Consider the following 17,354-nt stretch of genomic DNA (forward strand, 5'->3'; position numbering starts at 1 on the left):
GCCCCGGCCCTGACCGCTCAGCCCGCGCTTGGCAGGCCTAGGTAGCCCGCCGCCAGGCAGCTGGGAGCAGTGGCCGGCGCTAGGATTTCGCCTACCCCGGTTCGTTCGCTCGCTCGCCAGCCAGTACGACCCCTCACCCGCTCGGGATGGCTGGTTACCTGCGGGTTGTACGCTTGCTCTGTAGAGCCTCCGGTTCCGGGCCGGCCTGGGCGCCGGCAGCCTTAACAGCCCCCAACTTGCAAGAGCAGCCGCGGCGCCACTGTGAGTGCCACGAGGAGGGTCCGGGCGGGGTGCGCGCCTGGCACCGCGACGCGGCGTCCTTCCGGGCGGGGACCAGCGAGCGCGACCCAGGACGCTCGCGAGCCGGGGACGGCGGGGTAGGGCACACAAAGAGCCGGCGGACGGGGACGTGCTCCCCTGCCCCACCTTCTAGGCCGTGCCAGTCGCGGGGGGCGGGGGGAGGACTTGAAGGAAGGTGGCAACTGGTGGCCCGGGCGATGCCGGCCCTGCTGCCCTGCGCCCCCAGATTTTCCTGCAGGGGGTGCGGGGGGTATCCCGGGCTCGGAGCGTATTCTGCCCGTCCTGCGACCCTGGAGGGAGACAAAGCAACCGAGTGGGTACTGGAGCGCCTGGCCCGCTCCACGCGAGTGAGGTAGGGTCCCGGCGCGGTCCCTGCTCAGACAAAGGAGGGGAAGGAGGAGGTATCCACTTCCCCTGCCTTCTCACCCGGGCGCGCAGTGATCCCTCCTCGCTGTCAGGCCCTCGTCAGCTATTTTTGGAGCCTTTTACGCGAGAGTTGGAGGAGTCTCCTTTTTATTTTCGCTTTGGACGCCCCCATTCTCCTTGTCGACCCACTTGAAGCTCCGTCCTGGGGCCTCTCCTTGGCTTGACCTGTCTCTTCTCGCCAGCCCGCTCCTGAGCTGCTCCTTGGCCCTGCCGCGCTCACCCGACTGGGGAGACCCGGCAGCCGCGCCAAAATGTCACTTTCCCGAATTGTTCGTCACAGCTTCTGTGATACCCTTAGTTTCCTGCTTAGGAGAGAAGACAATAGTCTTAATAAGCAGGGCATAATAAGCAAGAGTTAGCCTGAACTTCCACTACCAAGGCAGGCTGCCAGGTCTGGCATTGGTCGGCCCCCTGGCTCTCCATCGCCAGCTACAAGAGACAGGGAACGATGTAGGTCCCTTAGCTCTGTCGAATGCCTGTTGCCACGGAAACCCCTATCCTGACCTGGCCAGCAGCTCCCTGGAGTGAGGAGGAGGGGATGGGGCCCAGGCAAGCTGGTCTTACTGCTAGAGTAGGTAATCTTTAACCTAGTGTGGGAGCAGCTGACCAGAGCTGAGAAGAGCCCCAGCACCCCACCTCCCCTTTCAAGGAGAAAGGGGCATTTCTGTTTTTCTACTCATGAGATTTATCTCTAAGGAGTCGGCCCTGCAACTCGAGGTTCTAAGTGTCCCCAGGTCCCAAAAAAGTTTCGCATGTGGCACCACGTTCAGCAAAAGATGGTGGAAGTTAGATACATTTTCCAATTCTCCCCTTTTTTTTTTCTGCACTGATGGTAAAAAAAGAAACAAAAAACCCCACACAAACAAGAAAAGCCCCTTTGAGGCCTGAATTTTGATAACACATGAAAAGAGCAGTCAGTTTCAGGTCCTTCCAGAAGCCCCCAAGTGGGGTTGGTTATTAACGAGGAGAACTTGGTTGGACATGAGACTGTACAATTGTGACCTCTGCTAGCTTGTTACTTGGCAACACTGCTGGAGACAGAATACTTGGCATTCCCCTTGATGACAAGGAAAGAATATGCTTTGGCTAAAATACTTTTGTGTTTTTGCTGCCAGGTAATTCCCACATGTGTCTCCTTCTAGTTTTGCAACTCATAGGCCTCCAGCGACTGCTGGTGGTGGTTCTGATTAAGTTAGTTTGGGGAAGTGAGGGACACTGCTCAGTGGGAGAATTATCTATCCTTCCTTGGCTCAACTCCTAGTCTGGGAACTTCTTCATTTCCTCACCCTGTCCCTTACCTTTTCAGATCTTGGTGATTTGCCTGCACTCTTAGATTCCAGAGGAAATTATTTAATGATTGTTCAGTTTTGCAGACCCACCAGTAGGGTTGTGTGTTCTCCACTGAGCCTTGTTTCATCCACATCAGATAAGACCACAGCTATCCCATCAGAGCTATTTTTGGGTAGTCGTGTTTAGGCCCAGTAGGTTTTGAGGAAAAGCTTCTAGAAAGGCTTGGGGCCTGCCTCCAGATCCTTTGTGTGAGGCTGAGGCCTCTTTCACTGATTCCAGGATGGGGTGCTGGACACTGCTGTCTGATTACTGGAAGCCAGCCTCTGTGGCCTGCCCTGGAGTTTACACTTCTGTAAACCATGTTTAAAATGCCAGCGGATTGCAAATATTAACACATGATAAACTGTGAGCTACTCCTGGTGCAGTTTTGTGGTGAGGACTCACTGGCCTCTGTGTGGTAATGCATCGCAGGATGGGGGAGGGGAGGGAGTACTTTTCATCCAAAGAGGAGGTTATGGCAGAGCAGTCCTTAGCACAGATTGAATTGACCATAACTTGACATTCATTCATGGATTCAACAAATATTGTGCTTCTACTATGTGCCAAGCCCTGTGCCAGGGACACTCTGGGGACAGAGTCGGGAATAAGAGACAAAAACTTCTGCCCTATGGAACTTAAATTCTAATGTAGGGACGGACAGTAGACAAGAACTAAGGAGAACAAATAAGCATGGAAGGTGTGGGTGAAAGTTTGGGTAGGGCTGCCAGAAAAGACCCCACTGAATGCAGTACTGAGGGAAGCAGGCCATTTAGTGTTCAGGGGAAGAGAGGACTGCAGGTGCCAAGGTCACGATGCAGGAGGGCACATTTGCTTGTTGGAGAAGCAGAAAGTAAGGCTGGCTCAGAGTGCAGAAGGCGAGTGATGGGACATGAGGTCAGACAGTGGAGGTCATGGGGGGCTTGTAGGCCGTTTTTGAGGATTTTGGCCTTCTCTGAGTGAAAGAGGCGGCCTTGCAGGGTTTTGAGAGGAGTGTTGTGACCTGATTTACATTTTAACAGGAGCATTCTGGCTTCAGGGACCTGGTAGGAGGCCTTAGTCAGAATCTGGCAAGAGAGCATGGTGGCTTTGACCGTGGTGGCGGTACTGGGGTGGGTGGATTCTGGATGAATTTTGACGGAAGAGCCAGTAGAGTTTTTTTGGTGGTTTTGATGTGGGTGTGAGAGAAAGGGAGGAGTGAAGGATGACACCAAAGAAAATACTAGAGTCTCTTCCAGAACTGCTGCCCTGCCTTCTTGAGCCCTCTGGAATTGGGGGCTTCCCCCTACATTCTTCTGGACCATGCTGGCTGAGCAGCCTCTCTTCTGCTGACAGCAGCATGGGTAGGAATGTGATGAAAGCAGTTCAGTTAAGTAGACAGGGAGGTGGAGGGGTGGCTGTCTTGGGAGGAACCTCTAGCCTGGAGGCTAGGTCTACTTACTTGAGCAGCAAGTAGATACTGAAACCGGGATGGTTTTGTTGTTTTTGTTTTTTAATGTTTATATATTTGGTGGTGTCGGGTCTTAATTGTGGCAGGCGGGCTCCTTAGTTGCGGTTCCAGGGCTCCTTAGTTGCGGCATGCAGGCTCCTTAGTTGTGGCATGCAAACTCTTAGTCACAGCATGCATGTGGGATCTAGTTCCCTGACCAGGGATCAAACCTGGGCCCCCTGCATTGGGAGCGTGGAGTCTTATCCACTGCATCACCAGGGAAGTCCCTGGGGATGGGTTTTGAAATCCTTACTTGGTGTTCGGTGCTAGGAGTTGGCCTAATGGGCCTCTTGTGACTGATGTAATTCCATCCCACACCCTGGCCAAGAGGACAGTGTTTGTGCAGCCTGTCATCTGAAGAGATCATGGCGGCTGTCCCTAGTAGGCCTTCAGGGAGGCCCAGCCACTGTTCTTTGAATTTCAGGTAACCTGTCACCTCTTTTCTCCCAGAGAGGGGCAGATGGTGTGGATGTCTCCACCATAGTGGCTGAACAACAGACATGGTCTCAAACCCAATGCCTTGGGGCACTCTGGAGGGCACGTGGCAGGCCTGGAATGGAGGGAGAGGCTGTCCTCATACCAGCCCATCCTTCACCCTTGCCAGGAGTGAGCGTGGGCTCAGTGGGACGAAGCGACTCATTCTTCAAGAGGGACTGGATTTTTATGTAAAATCTTCTCGGTGTTTTTTTTTCTTTTGGTGGGGCGACTGGTTTAAATTAAACATTAAAGACTTTTTTAATTTCTTATTTTTTATTGTGGTAAAAAATGCATAACAAAAATTTCCATCTTAATCATTTTTATGTGTGCGGTTCAGCAGTGTAAAATACATTCACATTGTTGTTCAACGATCTCCGCAGCTTTTTCATCTTGCAGAACTGAAACTCTGTACCCATTAAACAACTACCCTTCATCCTCTCCCCCCAGCCCCTGGAAACCACCATTCTTCTTTCTGTTTCTATAATTTTGACCACTCTAGGTACCTCATATAAGTGGAATCAGACAGTATTTGGTTTTTTGTGACTGGTTTGTTTCACTTAGCAGAATTCCCTCACGGTTCTTCCATGTTGTAGAGTGTGTCAGCATTCCTTCCTTTTTAAGGCTGAATAAGATCCCATTGTCTGTATATAGCACATTAAAAAAAATATTCAAGTTAAAATCTATTGACCTTCTGAGTAAGGTGTAGGAATTGTGAAAAGCTTAGGTGATATAGTTATTAAATCCTTACATATTTAATACTGTTTCTAATTTATCATGAGTTATTTCCCAAAAATGTTAATCACAGCTGGATTGAAAAAGTATTTGGGTAATACATAAAGTGTCCATAGGAGCAAGCACCCTAAGTTTTTATCATATGCTGATAGAGAATTGTTTTAGGTGTTACAGCTTATGAGGTCCACAGTTTGACTGAATGGGTTAAATAAGCCTCTGTTGCTGTTTAACTGCATTGTAATTACCAAAAGTAATAATGCATGTAATTAAAAATAACAGAGAAGCTTTTTTAATTAAAAGATCTTCTGCTCCAAAAAACAAACAAACAAACAAAGTATTTGGGAAAGGTGGTGATGTTGTTTATATAAGTATACCACATTATAAGTCTACTGGTGATCCAAAGAGAATTTGTCTTTGTGGAGTTTGAAGCAAAAGAACAAGCGGCAAAAGCTATTGAGGTAGGTCCAGATCCATCACTAAAACATGGAAGCACTTCCTTTTTTAGTTTCAAAGCAAGTACATCCATGTTGAAGTGGTGGGCAGCCCAGTTTTGGAAAAAAAACTTGGAATCATGAACATAGTTTAACTTTTTGGAGGAAAGTTTTTCTTAAACTTCCTGGGTTAGTTCCCAGAGTCCTATTCTCCTCTTGAAGGTTCATATCACATTTTGTTTATCCATTCATCTGTTGGTGGACACTTGGGTTGCTTCCACCTCTTGGCTATTGTGAATAATTGTTATGAACATGGGTATACAAATATATATATATATATATATTTTTTTTTTTTTGTGATACGCGGGCCTCTCACTGTTGTGGCCTCTCCTGTTGCGGAGCACAGGCTCCGGACGCGCAGGCTCAGCGGCCATGGCTCACGGGCCCAGCCGCCCCGCGGCATGTGGGATCTTCCTGGATCGGGGCACGAACCCATGTCCCCTGCATCGGCAGGCAGACCCTCAACCACTGCGCTACCAGGGAAGCCCTATTTTTTAATTTTTTTGAGGAACCATCATACTGTTTTCCATAGTGGCTGCACCATTCTACATTCTCACCAGCAATGCACAAGGGTTCCAGTTTCTTTACATCCTCACCAACATTTGTTACTTTATGTTTTTTGGTCTTTTGTTTTTTGGGTTTTTTTGATAGTAGCTATCCTAATGGGTGTGAAGTGGTATCTCATTGCAGTTTTGATTTGCATTTGCCTAATGATTAGTGACATTGAACATCTTTTTATGGGCGTATTGACCATTTTTGGAGAAATATCTATTCAAGTCCTTTGCCCGTTTATTAATCAGGTTATTTGTTTTTTTGTTGTTATTAAAATTGCCTGATTTTTAAGCCTTGGTCACCAATCAACATTAAAGAAAACCCCTACGACCTGGGCCAAACAAAATGAGCCTCTGCTGCTATGACTCACATCACTGCCCCCAGTCCTCGGCTCCTCTGGGAAGTTGCTTTGAGGGAGGCTGCATCCATATGGGTCTCTACTTAGGGAACTTGATTACCGTAGGCTCGGTACATTAAAAAAAAAAAAAAATTGATTGGCTCTCATCACATTAACTCATAGAAGATGCTCCTAAAATCTAAGCTAGCTCGCAACAGCCCAACAGACTTTCTGTAGGTCCTAAAGCCCTTTCCACTCAAGCTTTAGACCAGAAATGCTGAAGGAATTTAGTAGCTTGGGTCCAAAGTCCTCACTGCATCTTGGGAAGAGCTGAAGCGGTGTCAGCCGTGTCCACCATGTTTTCTGGGGAATGAAATATTTTGAGTCTGTGTTTGCTTTCTGCTTCTCTACATATGGCCCACAAAAGCGTCCAGAGGCTGCACTTGAGCCAGGGCCCTGGGACACAGGTGAGGCCTATCCTGACCCTGACACAAGCCATGCTTCCTGGGTCTCATTTTTCTTCCCTATTAGATTAAGAAAAAAAAATCTGTTTGCACATCTCTGGAAAGTGAGTTATTCTGCTGCACATAATTCACCTTTTTCTTAGCGGGTTGGGATGTCACCATGAGTCATGGCAGTGGTGTGTTTCATAGGACAGTGATGTGTTTGGGGTCTTTTGGGCTTTGGTCCCTTTTGTTTTCATGAGCCTAGGTAGCCATGCTTCTTCATTTTTCTAGGCCTGCTTTTCACAGGCTTCTGTCCCTTGCTGTCAGCCGAGCAGATGTCACTTGGGGTTTTCATCCTGTCCCCTCTTCTGATTTGCTGTGTCTAATCTTCGGTGAGTTGAAAGACCCATAGCTACATCTGTAAGGATTGTGTGTAACATAAGACTAAATGGGCCCTAAGTAAGGGCTGAGCAGGGCCCCTTTGGGGACAGGGCCCTGCTTTCATCTGGGGTTCAGCAGAAGGTGACACTTGCTGGGGTGACTGAGGCAGGGTTGTAGGTTTCACATAGATCTTGTTGCCGTGCTCTTCAGCTGCTGTTTCTTCCAAGGCTGTGGCCAGAGGCACATGCTGGTGCTTGGGTGCCCCTGCTGCAGGTTAAGGGTCAATAAGCCTCACCCACAGCAGCCTGCACTGATAAATTGGATGGGCCATTTTCTTTCTTTTTTTGGGGGCTGTGCCCCACGGCATGTGGGATCTTAGTTCCCCGACCGGGGATCGAACATGTGCCCCCTGCATTGGAAGCACGGAGTCATAACCACTGGACCTCCAGGGAAGTCCCGTGGACGATTTTCTTGAGTTTTGTTTGGAATTCACTTCCCAGACTGTTGGTTTTTCTCATGAGTCAGACTTTCCTTGAAGAGCCTCCACCAGCTCCTGTTTCCTCCTCCACCATCTCCCTGGGCCTGGATCAGTCACTCGTCCAGTCCTTTGATGCATCTCTGGCAGGACTGACGGACCTGAGCCTGCGTGGATCAGGGCTTCTGCATTCCATTCCCAGGTGCCCATCAAGGAAGGTGTGGATCTTCCTGGATCTGCTGTTTTCAAGCTGTGTGAGCTTTGGCAGTGAGCTGGCAACCTCTCTGAGCCTTAATTTCCTCACATTTAAAGTGGAGATAATGATACAGTAAGTCCCTTACATATGAATGAGTTCCGTTCAGAGAGCGCGTTCCTAAGTCCGATTTTTCATAAGTCCAACAAAGTTAGCCTAGGTACCCAACTAACAAAATCGGCTCTATAGTACTGTAATGTAATAGGTTTATAATACTTTTCACACAAATAATACATAAAAAACAAACAGACACACAAAAAATAAAACATTTTTAATCTTGCAGTGCAGTACAGTACCTTGGAAAGTACGGTAGTACAGTACAACAGCTGGCATCCAGGGGCTGGCATCGAGCGAACAGGCAAGAAGTTACTGACTGGAGGAGGGAGAGGAGGTGGGAGATGGTAGAGCCGAAGGATCGGCAGCAATAGGAGACAGAGGGCAAGCAGCAGTTTCACTCATTCACATCCTGGGCTTGAAATAAGGATACTGTACTACTGCACTCTATACAGTACTGTACAGTAAAGTACACAAAAGCACACGCATTTGTAGAGGATGCGAGCATGTGACAATGTACACCAGACACATGAGCTAACTTACATGATTGGACATGCGAACGCATGTTCGCATCTTTGAAAGTTCACAACTTGAAGGTTCGTATGTGGGGGACTTACTGTACTCCCCTTGGGAGTGGTTCAGAGGATTAAATGTGAAGGGTGTGGTACACCCTCAGGCCCATGGGAGGTGATCTATATAGTTTCCCTGCTCACTTCATGTTACTCAGGCTCTCAGGTTGCAAGCAACAATCAGAGGAAGTGTTTGGAAGGACACGGGGTAGCTCATGGAATTGCAGGGATTGGACAAGAGGGGATTCCAGGCTACCCTGGGGAACTGGGTGGCAGCAGCCGAAGGCAACCTCTGCCCGGCTTGCTGCGTGACAAGGTGACCCCAGCTGGCTCTCATTCTCTGTGTTGGTCTCCTCTGCTGTCAGGTTCCAGGAGAAAGGATCTGACTGGCAGGCTGGCATCTGGCTAGTCCCAGCTGGCCAGACTCAGCGGGGGATCCAGCTCCCCCCGGGTGGTCCCGGAGCTGCTCCTGCAGGAGGGGGAGTGAATGCTGGGCAGCTGGGCCCTGGCTGACACTCCTCCCTCCATGGTGAAGGTTGGGTCTGGCCAGAGAGGAGAGGGGCTCCCCCACCAGCCTCCCCAGGGGTATGATGTGCTATGTGTGTCTGGTCCTAGATGCCGACAAGAGGATCAAGGTGGCGAAGCCAGTGGTGGAGATGGACGGCGATGAGATGACCCGTATTATCTGGCAGTTCATCAAGGAGAAGGTAGTTCCCTCCCGAAGTGGGCGGCCTTCCACATGGCCGGCCGGGCTCAGTGTTCAGTCCCCACTTCGGGTCCCCAGGGTTCACCCGTCACCCTGGTGGGCAGGAGCAGTCCTGATTTTCCCCTTCCGTCCACCCTTCTGTCATGTCCAGACCACTCATGGCTCTTAAGACGTCAGGCAGGGGACTGTCCTCAGCCATCCGTGTCACGTGCTCGTGCCAAAGCCAGCATGTTTTCAAAACTGTGTGCAGATTCAAGCCTGACCCTGTATCATGTCGTTTTTTTGTTTTTTTCATTTGTTTTGTTTTTTTCAAACTCGTGTTTCAGCATGAATTGACTATCCTTCGGGACTTTCTTCTTTTCCTTTTTTTAATTTATTTTTTATTGGAGTATAGTTGAATATATCATCTTGATCTCCTACATTCCTATGTGCACCCTTGAGGGAGTGAGAGAAGAACAGGGCCGGAGTGCGGGGGGACCACATCATTAACCTTTCCTTAGCGGTTCAAGGATGTCATCGCGAGTTGTGGCGTGGGGTCTGTTGGAGGACAGTGATATGTTTGAGCCACCATGGCAGACGGTTCCCAGGGTGGCTGCTTGGCTTCTCCAAAGTCGCTGTGGGCTGGGTCTGCCTGGGAGAGCACCTTGTCCATGTGCCTGTCCCCAAGAAGAAGGTTGAGAATCACCACTTCTGAGTGGGGATGAAGAGGGAACCCGCTGTATAGAGAACCCTAGATGCACTTGGAGTTGGGGTTTGGCTGAACTGATGGGCCACCGCAGGGGGGGTGTGGTCCACGCTAGGGGATGAGCCCTCCGAGGGGCTGCAGCCTGGTCTGCCGGCCTCTCTCCAGAGCCCCGGCCTCTTGCCAGCTTTGGCCAGCCCACCGCTGGCCTTTCCTCTTCCCTGCCCTGACGGGGTGTCCCCTGCCACCGTCCCCACATGCCCCCGAGTCACAGTCATCTGGGCTGATGCCAGGCCCCGGCCGTCTGTCTCTAGCTCATCCTGCCCCATGTGGACGTCCAGCTCAAGTATTTTGACCTGGGGCTCCCAAACCGTGACCAGACCAATGATCAGGTCACCATCGACTCCGCGCTGGCCACCCAGAAGTACAGCGTGGCTGTCAAGTGTGCCACCATCACCCCTGACGAGGCCCGTGTGGAAGGTGCGAGGGGCGCGGGGGCGGGCGGCTGGGACAGTGCGGGCTGGGAAGTGACCCTGGTCTCCCTGCAAATGCCCAGCACACAGCGGAGCCTCCAAGGTTCCTGTGGAGGAGGCTGGGGAGGGGAGGTTGAGGGCTGGCCTAGGTTCCACAGTTGGGGGTGGCAAAGCTGGGGCCAGGGTCTGTGTCCCCTGCTCCCAGGCTGGTGGTGTTTCTGCTGTGCCGTGTGGCTCTGGCCAGTGTGGGTGTCACTGGTCACAGAGCTGATGCTGACACTGTCACAGTGAGGACAGGCTCTTTGGGCAGCCTGCCCCCCTGGCCTCCTGGACTGCTTTGCAGGCAGGTTTACAGAGAGACTCTGGGGCCCCCTCTGTCCAGGGTAGTGCTGGGTGTCAGGCCTGTGTCCTTCAGAGGCTCGGAACGTCCCCCATGTCCCGCCACTGTCTTGGCACTGCAGGTCTGCCCTTTGCCTCTGTGGCCGTGGAGCGGTCTCAGGTGCCCCACCAGGCTTGGACAGGCCGCTGGTCCTCGGTTCTGGGGGCTGCTCTCGAGGGTTCCATGAAATGGCACCAGTGTGTGGGTAAAGGATCCGGGTTTGGGAAATTCAAGAAAGGGTGGTTTCAGAACTTGCAGAGTTCTGTCTCCCCACTTCCTGCAGTATGAGAGGCCTTAAGGAAACCTTCAAGACATCTCCAAACTCTGCAGGCCTCCTCCTGTCAGGCAGGTTGTTCCCGACCTCAGGGTATGGAATCATTTTAGTGCTAAGCTCTTTCAGCTGGTTTTCTTTGATTTCTCCTGAACCCTGGGATTCATACATCCCCACTTTATGGACAAGGAAGTAGAGGGTCACCGTCTTAGTAATTTAGGCTGAACCCAGCGGTGAGTGGCAGTGCTGGGGCTAGAACCAGAGCATCTGGAGTGAGGCCGCACACTGCCAGGTTCATCAGACAGCTATGTCCAAGTGTGATGTGGGAATAATAATAACTGACAGAGGGGACTTCCCTGGTGGTCCAGTGGCTAAGACTCCATGCTCCCAATGCAGGGGCCCAGGTTCAATCCCTGGTCAGGGAACTAGATCCCACATGCATGCCGCAACTAAAGATCCTCCTGCATGCGGCAACGAAGATCTCGCGCGCCACAACTAAGACCCGGTGCAGCCAAAAAAAAAAGTATATATATGTATATATATAAAATAACTGACAGAGCCCTTACCATGTGCCAGCCACTGTTCTAGGTACTTTACACATGCATGCATTTAATCCTCACGACAACCCAAAAGGCCAGGTGTTTTATCAGCAATTTCATTTTATGGCTTAAGTTCAGCCACTTGCCTAAGGCTGACAGTCAGAGGTGGTGCCACAGCTGGACCCTGAAGACAGGAAATCTGATTCGGGAGCCCACGTGCACACTCTAGACTCTGCTGCTGCTTCCCCGCAGATGATTTTTAGGACCCCCATCTGTGTTCTTGCTTGGGGTTCAAATTCTGGTTGGAAGGTGGGGGCTGCAGTGGGGCCACTTCATCTTTGTCCTCATAGAGTTCAAGCTGAAGAAGATGTGGAAGAGTCCCAATGGAACCATCCGGAACATCCTCGGGGGGACTGTCTTCCGGGAGCCCATCATCTGCAGAAACATCCCACGCCTCGTCCCTGGCTGGACCAAGCCCATCACCATTGGCAGGCACGCCCACGGCGACCAGGTCGGCCACGGTGGGAGTGGGGCTCCAGGGGCCTGGGTCCCGCATCTGGAGCACTTGGCCTGAGCCACCCTCTCACCTCTGCAGTACAAGGCCACAGACTTTGTGGCTGACCGGGCTGGCACATTCAAGATCGTCTTCACCCCAAAGGACGGCAGCGGAGCTAAGGAGTGGGAGGTGTACAGCTTCCCCGCTGGTGGCGTGGGCATGGGCATGTACAACACGGATGAGGTGAGCAGCGGCTCCCCGGCTCCCTCCCCCCACGCCTGTCTCTCCATCTCCAGCCACATCGGGTTGGTGGTTCTGACTATTCCTGCATCGGTGGCCTGAAGGTCTGAGGCCTGAGAGCAAATGCATCTTAGGTGTGTCCGAGGGCCCTGCGGTGGGCCCGGTGTGGAGGGCTGTCCCACTCCTGCCCAGCCAGGTGCTTGTGCTCCCCACCATTCCTGCACTCCCTCTCGGGTGCGTCCTTGGGGGCACATTGGTGGTCAGCTCTTGGCTTACAGCAAACTGGGTAAGCACTTCTTCCCCTCCCTACCCCCACCTCTTGGCTTTCCTTTCCTCTGTGGTTGGGCTCACTCTCAGGCTGTGAAGAAATGGCCACCAGTAGCTCCAGGCTTATCGCTGCCAGCCTGGCTACCCTATCAGAAAAGAGCCCCGCCTTTTTTTTTTTTTTTTTTTGCTGCACTGTGGCATTCAGGATCTTAGTTCCCGGACCAGGGATTGAACCCATGCCCCCTGCAGTGGAAGTGTGGAGTCTTAACCACTGGACCACCAGGGAGGTCCCGGAAAAGAGCCTTTTTGCTCATGATTCCAGCAAAAGTACAGGCCTGGGTCACATGGCCATCTCTGAGCCAATCATGGAGGCCCAGGGGAGGAAGGGCTCTGATTGGATAAGCCCAGGACACACTATCAAGTCTAGAGATGGGCAGGTGGGCTGAGGGCATTAGCCCCACCCCAGCCATATGGTCTAAGAAGTGGGGAGGGTGGTAGCTTTCCAAAGCAGTTGGTGGGGCTACTTCGTCCCAGAAATTGGGAGGGGGATGCTGGGCCAGTAGAAACAATAGATGCTCACTCCAGGGAGGCTGGGTTAACCCCGGCTGCCTGCGAGGGTCCTGTGGAGGGAAGGGATGCCGTTCCCAGGGCCTGGGCCCGCCCTGGGGGACCACACCAGGGACCTCTCTCTCCCTGCAGTCCATCTCGGGTTTTGCGCACAGCTGCTTCCAGTATGCCATCCAGAAGAAGTGGCCACTCTACATGAGCACCAAGAACACCATTCTGAAAGCCTATGATGGGCGCTTCAAGGACATCTTCCAGGAGATCTTTGAGAAGTAATGGCCCCTCCCTTTAATACTTCTCAGGGACGCCATGGCCCTTCTTCCCTGTCCCCTCAGCCGCCCTTACCCACCCAGGGAGATGGCTGTCCCAGTGCATCTGTCTCAGCTCTGAGGCTCAGGGAGGGATCCCCAACCTGTCAGCCTCCCGCTCTCTCCCCACAACAGGCCCTTTTGCTCCCAGGCACTACAAGACCGAGTTCGACAAGAATAAGATCTGGTACGAGCACCGCCTCATTGACGACATGGTGGCTCAGGTCCTCAAGTCTTCGGGCGGCTTTGTGTGGGCCTGCAAGAACTACGACGGAGACGTGCAATCAGACATCCTGGCCCAGGGTACGCTGGCAGCACCTGCTCCCTGCGGGGATGGACTGTTGATTTTCCCTAGCTGGGGGGATTTTCTCCTTCGGGGAGAACACTTCTCTAGCGGAGCAGCAGGACTGGGGCTTGCCTGCTCATTTCAGGGTCTCCTGTGGACAGCAGGGGCCAGGGGCTCCCTGGTGTCTGAGTGAGGAAGGATCCTACGTTAGCTTTGGACTGGGGTATTACTAGGGCTGCCGTTCCAGAGGAAGGAGAACGTAGGAATTCAGGTGCTAAAGGGCTAGATGTGTTAGCCCTGAGGTTGTTCCTGTTCATGAAAGGGCCAAGTGACTCTGCGTGGCTCCAGGTTTGGACTAGGTTTGGCTCTAGTAGAAAAAGGGGAGTAAGCACAACCGGATGCTCTTTACATTACAGAGAATTTGTTTTGCACAGTAAACCTTTTGGATGTAGGAGAATATTGGGGATGATGCAAACCCCCAGGCCCCAGAGCATCCTGAAACACAAGTTGGGTTGCAGCAGAAAGCCTGCGTGAAGCCGTTAGGGAAGAACAGAAAGAAATAGCCCAATTGTATTGGGAATGAGAGCAGGAAAGAGTGGGAGGAGGCAACATGTATCCATAGCGAGTGGAAGAGAAACCAGGCTCTGTGAGAGGGGGCGAGGTCTAGCTCCTGATAAGGAGAAAAGTGAGGCCCACGCCAGGTTGTGATGAAAAGGCAGAGGGTCTCAGTGCTTTATAAAAACCTTTGACTTTATTTTGAAAAGTTTGGTGTGATCCTCTCACTAGAACAATTCCCATCTAGGATGGGAGCATGAAAAGCCCTAGCAGACAAGAGAAAGGCGTGAAAGGTACCCTTAAGTGTATGAAGATTGGTGAGTGTGAAGGTCCCAGGTGCAAATGGAGAAGGGATTCCCCCTTCCTCTGCCCCAACAGCAAAAATTCTTACACAAATAATTTTCCTCTAGAAGTTGCCCACTTTTTCTTTCTTGGGCATTCAGAATTCTTATTTTGGTGCTGTGGGGGTGCTTTTGAAAACTAGGAGACCTTGGCCACAGAAAAGGTTGACATCTGGATTTGGGAAATCTTGGAAATAAATCACAAAGCTTTAAAGTGGCCTGAAAGAGCAGATAAAGTGATCACTGTGAAACAGCTGGCTGCAGGCTTTATTCTTTCTGCTTGAGTGAGCCTCCTGGTCACCAGCCAGGGTGGGTGGGCAGAATTTTGGGGGATCTTATGCCCTGGGGGGACCATAGACTCTGGGGCACCTGGAGGTAGGGGATGCAGAATTATGCTAACAGGCTGATGACAGCCACCTCTGAGTGTCCCTCTGCCCTGTACTGGGCCCTGGAGACCCAGGACAACAGTAGACAAGCCTGAAACAGTCTCTGTTCTCCCAGTTATAGGTGGGGGTGGGTGGAGACACAGCAAGGAAGCAGCTACAACAGCTGGAGGGCAGGTGGGCTCAACCCCAGTGGCCTGAGGAAAGGTGCCGGCACTGAGAGGATGTCTTCCTACTTTCCAGGCTTTGGCTCCCTTGGCCTGATGACGTCCGTGCTGATCTGCCCGGATGGGAAGACCATTGAGGCTGAGGCTGCTCATGGGACGGTCACGCGCCACTATCGGGAGCACCAGAAGGTGAGTGCGAGGACCGTGGCCTCATGACCATCTGCCCCCGGGGCCCGAGCCCACTGGCCCTGAGGGCTGGGAGCACGGGCCTGGTCCTATCAGTCTAGAGGTGGGCAGCTGTGTCCAGGTGGCCCTCTTGTTGGCTGGTTGGCTGGCTCTTCATCCCCCTGTGACCCCTTCCCCCAGGGCCGGCCTACCAGCACCAACCCTATCGCCAGCATCTTTGCCTGGACGCGTGGCCTGGAGCACCGGGGGAAGTTGGACGGAAACCAGGACCTGATCAGGTGAGTGCAGAAGGAGCACCTGAGCCGGATCTGGGCAGGTTATGGGCCCTGGCTCCACACAGCTGGGGTCTCACTCTGCCCTGTCCCCTGCAGGTTTGCCCAGACCCTGGAGAAGGTGTGCGTCGAGACAGTGGAGAGTGGAGCCATGACCAAGGACCTGGCGGGCTGCATCCATGGCCTCAGCAAGTGGGTGGCCTGGGGTAGAGGGCAGGGCTGGCCTTCTGGGACCTCCGGGTCAGGTGGAAAGAAGCCCAGGGTCCTTCTTAGAGGCCTCCTCCTGAGTTAACTTAGCTGCCGGGGGCAGGACAGGTCCATGGCCCTGGGGGATGGCTCGGGCCAGCCTACGCACACCAGGCGCAGCGAGTGGGTCCCCATCCCTGAGGCTAGCTGCTCAGAATGTTTCCATCCCCTGCTGCACCCATCTCCCAGCTTCTCCCCAGAGAGCTTGTACCTAGTTGCCCACTCACCTGGAAAAGCAAAGACAGGCCTTACTGGGTTCCTGCCGAGTTTGCTGTGCCCTCTTGACCGTTGGCTCCAGGTGCCTCTGGCCTGTAGACCTCCCCGTGACCGCACGAGGGGGCTGCCGTCCGGATGCCTGAGCTCAGGCTCTGCCCTGGGAGGGCCCGGCTGGAGCGGCCCTCACGTGCAGGTGCTCTCTTGGCAGTGTGAAGCTGAACGAGCACTTCCTGAACACCTCGGACTTCCTGGACACCATCAAGAGCAACCTGGACAAAGCTCTGGGCCAGCAGTAGCGGGTGGGAGCGCTGCTGGCTGCCGTGGCGGCCGGGCTGGGGCCGAGCGGGTGGCCACAGTTTCCCCCCAACCCCGACACGCCCCCGCAGCGGAGGGTGAGCTTCACACCCCCTCTTTGGAGGCCTTTCTCGGGGACACTCTTTTTTATAAGCAAGATGTTTTTAAAAGTATCTGTGTGTTTCCCCTCATGGTGACATGAGGCAGGAACGGTGTGTTTTACCTCAGCCAGTGGTATGTTTTGCATACTGTAATTTATATTGCCCTCGGAACACATGGTGCCGTATTTAGCTACTAAAAAGCTCTTCACAAAACAGTCTGCTGTGTTCGTCCCTGAGGGGAAGGAGGCAGCTGGGGCCTAGAGACAGAAGCCCTCAAAGGGCTGGCGGATTCCTCCGGGGGCTGCCCGGGGTGCCTTGGGTCACGGCAGGCCTCTGTCCAGTCAGGGGGCCACCGGGGGGAGGGGACCAGGCAGAAGGCCTGTGGGTTCCCTGGAATTTCCTAGCACGACCTGGCTTCTGTATCCTCTTTTCCATTTTGAGATTGTCACTTCCGATAGAGTACGGTTATATATATATATATTTTTTCTTTGATAGTTTTAACTTTCTAAACGTGCCCAGACCTCTTTATTTGCCTGTTTCTCAGTCCTCGAAACAGGTCCCACACAGTGGCCGCCTCAGTTCTCTTCCCCACGGCTGCCTGGGACTCGGGCCTGGGCCTGTGAGTGGGGCCCCCATGTGGTCCAGGCTAGTGAGTCCCAGACTTGGGTTCTTCTTCACCATTCTGTGGCAAAACTTGGAAAAGTAAGTTTATGAAGTTGCTATAAAGCTAAACAGATCCAACTTAAAGGGCTATCCTTTATTCGGGGATTATGTTCTACTTTTGGTGTTAAAATGTCCTAGGGAAGAGTTGTGTCTTTTTTTTGGCCGCATGGCTTGCTGAGTCTCAGTTCCCTGACCAGGATCTGCAGTGAAAGCGCAGAGTCCTAACCATTGGACAGCCAGGGAATTCCCGAGTTGTGTCATCTTGACTTGAGAAAATAAATACTTGGCAACCCAAAGTCCATTTCCCACATTTGGGTGGGCTCTCATGTATTCTGAAACCCAATAGCTGGGAGCCTTGGTAGCTTTGAGATGGGCTTCAGCTGCCCACCTCCACTGACAGCCGCCTTCTGC

At 52.5% G+C, this 17,354-nt stretch overlaps 1 protein-coding gene across 1 annotated transcript; it reads left to right on the plus strand.

Annotated features, from left to right (window-relative positions):
- The first annotated feature begins 20 nt into the window (after positions 1–20).
- On the plus strand, positions 21–17,251 carry IDH2 (isocitrate dehydrogenase (NADP(+)) 2). The gene is made up of 11 exons (XM_060005426.1): positions 21–261; positions 8,924–9,015; positions 10,011–10,176; positions 11,709–11,869; positions 11,954–12,097; positions 13,061–13,197; positions 13,385–13,536; positions 15,042–15,154; positions 15,332–15,429; positions 15,523–15,615; positions 16,094–17,251. Exons 1-11 carry the CDS (start codon positions 147–149, stop codon positions 16,179–16,181), a joined length of 1,359 nt encoding a protein of 452 aa, XP_059861409.1. The 5' UTR covers positions 21–146; the 3' UTR covers positions 16,182–17,251.
- The last annotated feature ends 103 nt before the right edge of the window (positions 17,252–17,354 follow it).

Source organism: Delphinus delphis, chromosome 2, assembly GCF_949987515.2.
Source record: "Delphinus delphis chromosome 2, mDelDel1.2, whole genome shotgun sequence".
NCBI classification, from domain to species: Eukaryota; Metazoa; Chordata; class Mammalia; order Artiodactyla; family Delphinidae; genus Delphinus; species Delphinus delphis.

Bases quoted from the DNA above. Each gene is read 5' to 3' on its own strand.
- IDH2 (XM_060005426.1), top strand. From the start codon at position 147: ATGGCTGGTTACCTGCGGGTTGTACGCTTGCTCTGTAGAGCCTCCGGT. The intron at 9,016-10,010 runs GTAGTTCCCTCC...GTCTGTCTCTAG, and splicing joins GGCAGTTCATCAAGGAGAAG to CTCATCCTGCCCCATGTGGA. The intron at 15,155-15,331 runs GTGAGTGCGAGG...CCCTTCCCCCAG, and splicing joins ACTATCGGGAGCACCAGAAG to GGCCGGCCTACCAGCACCAA.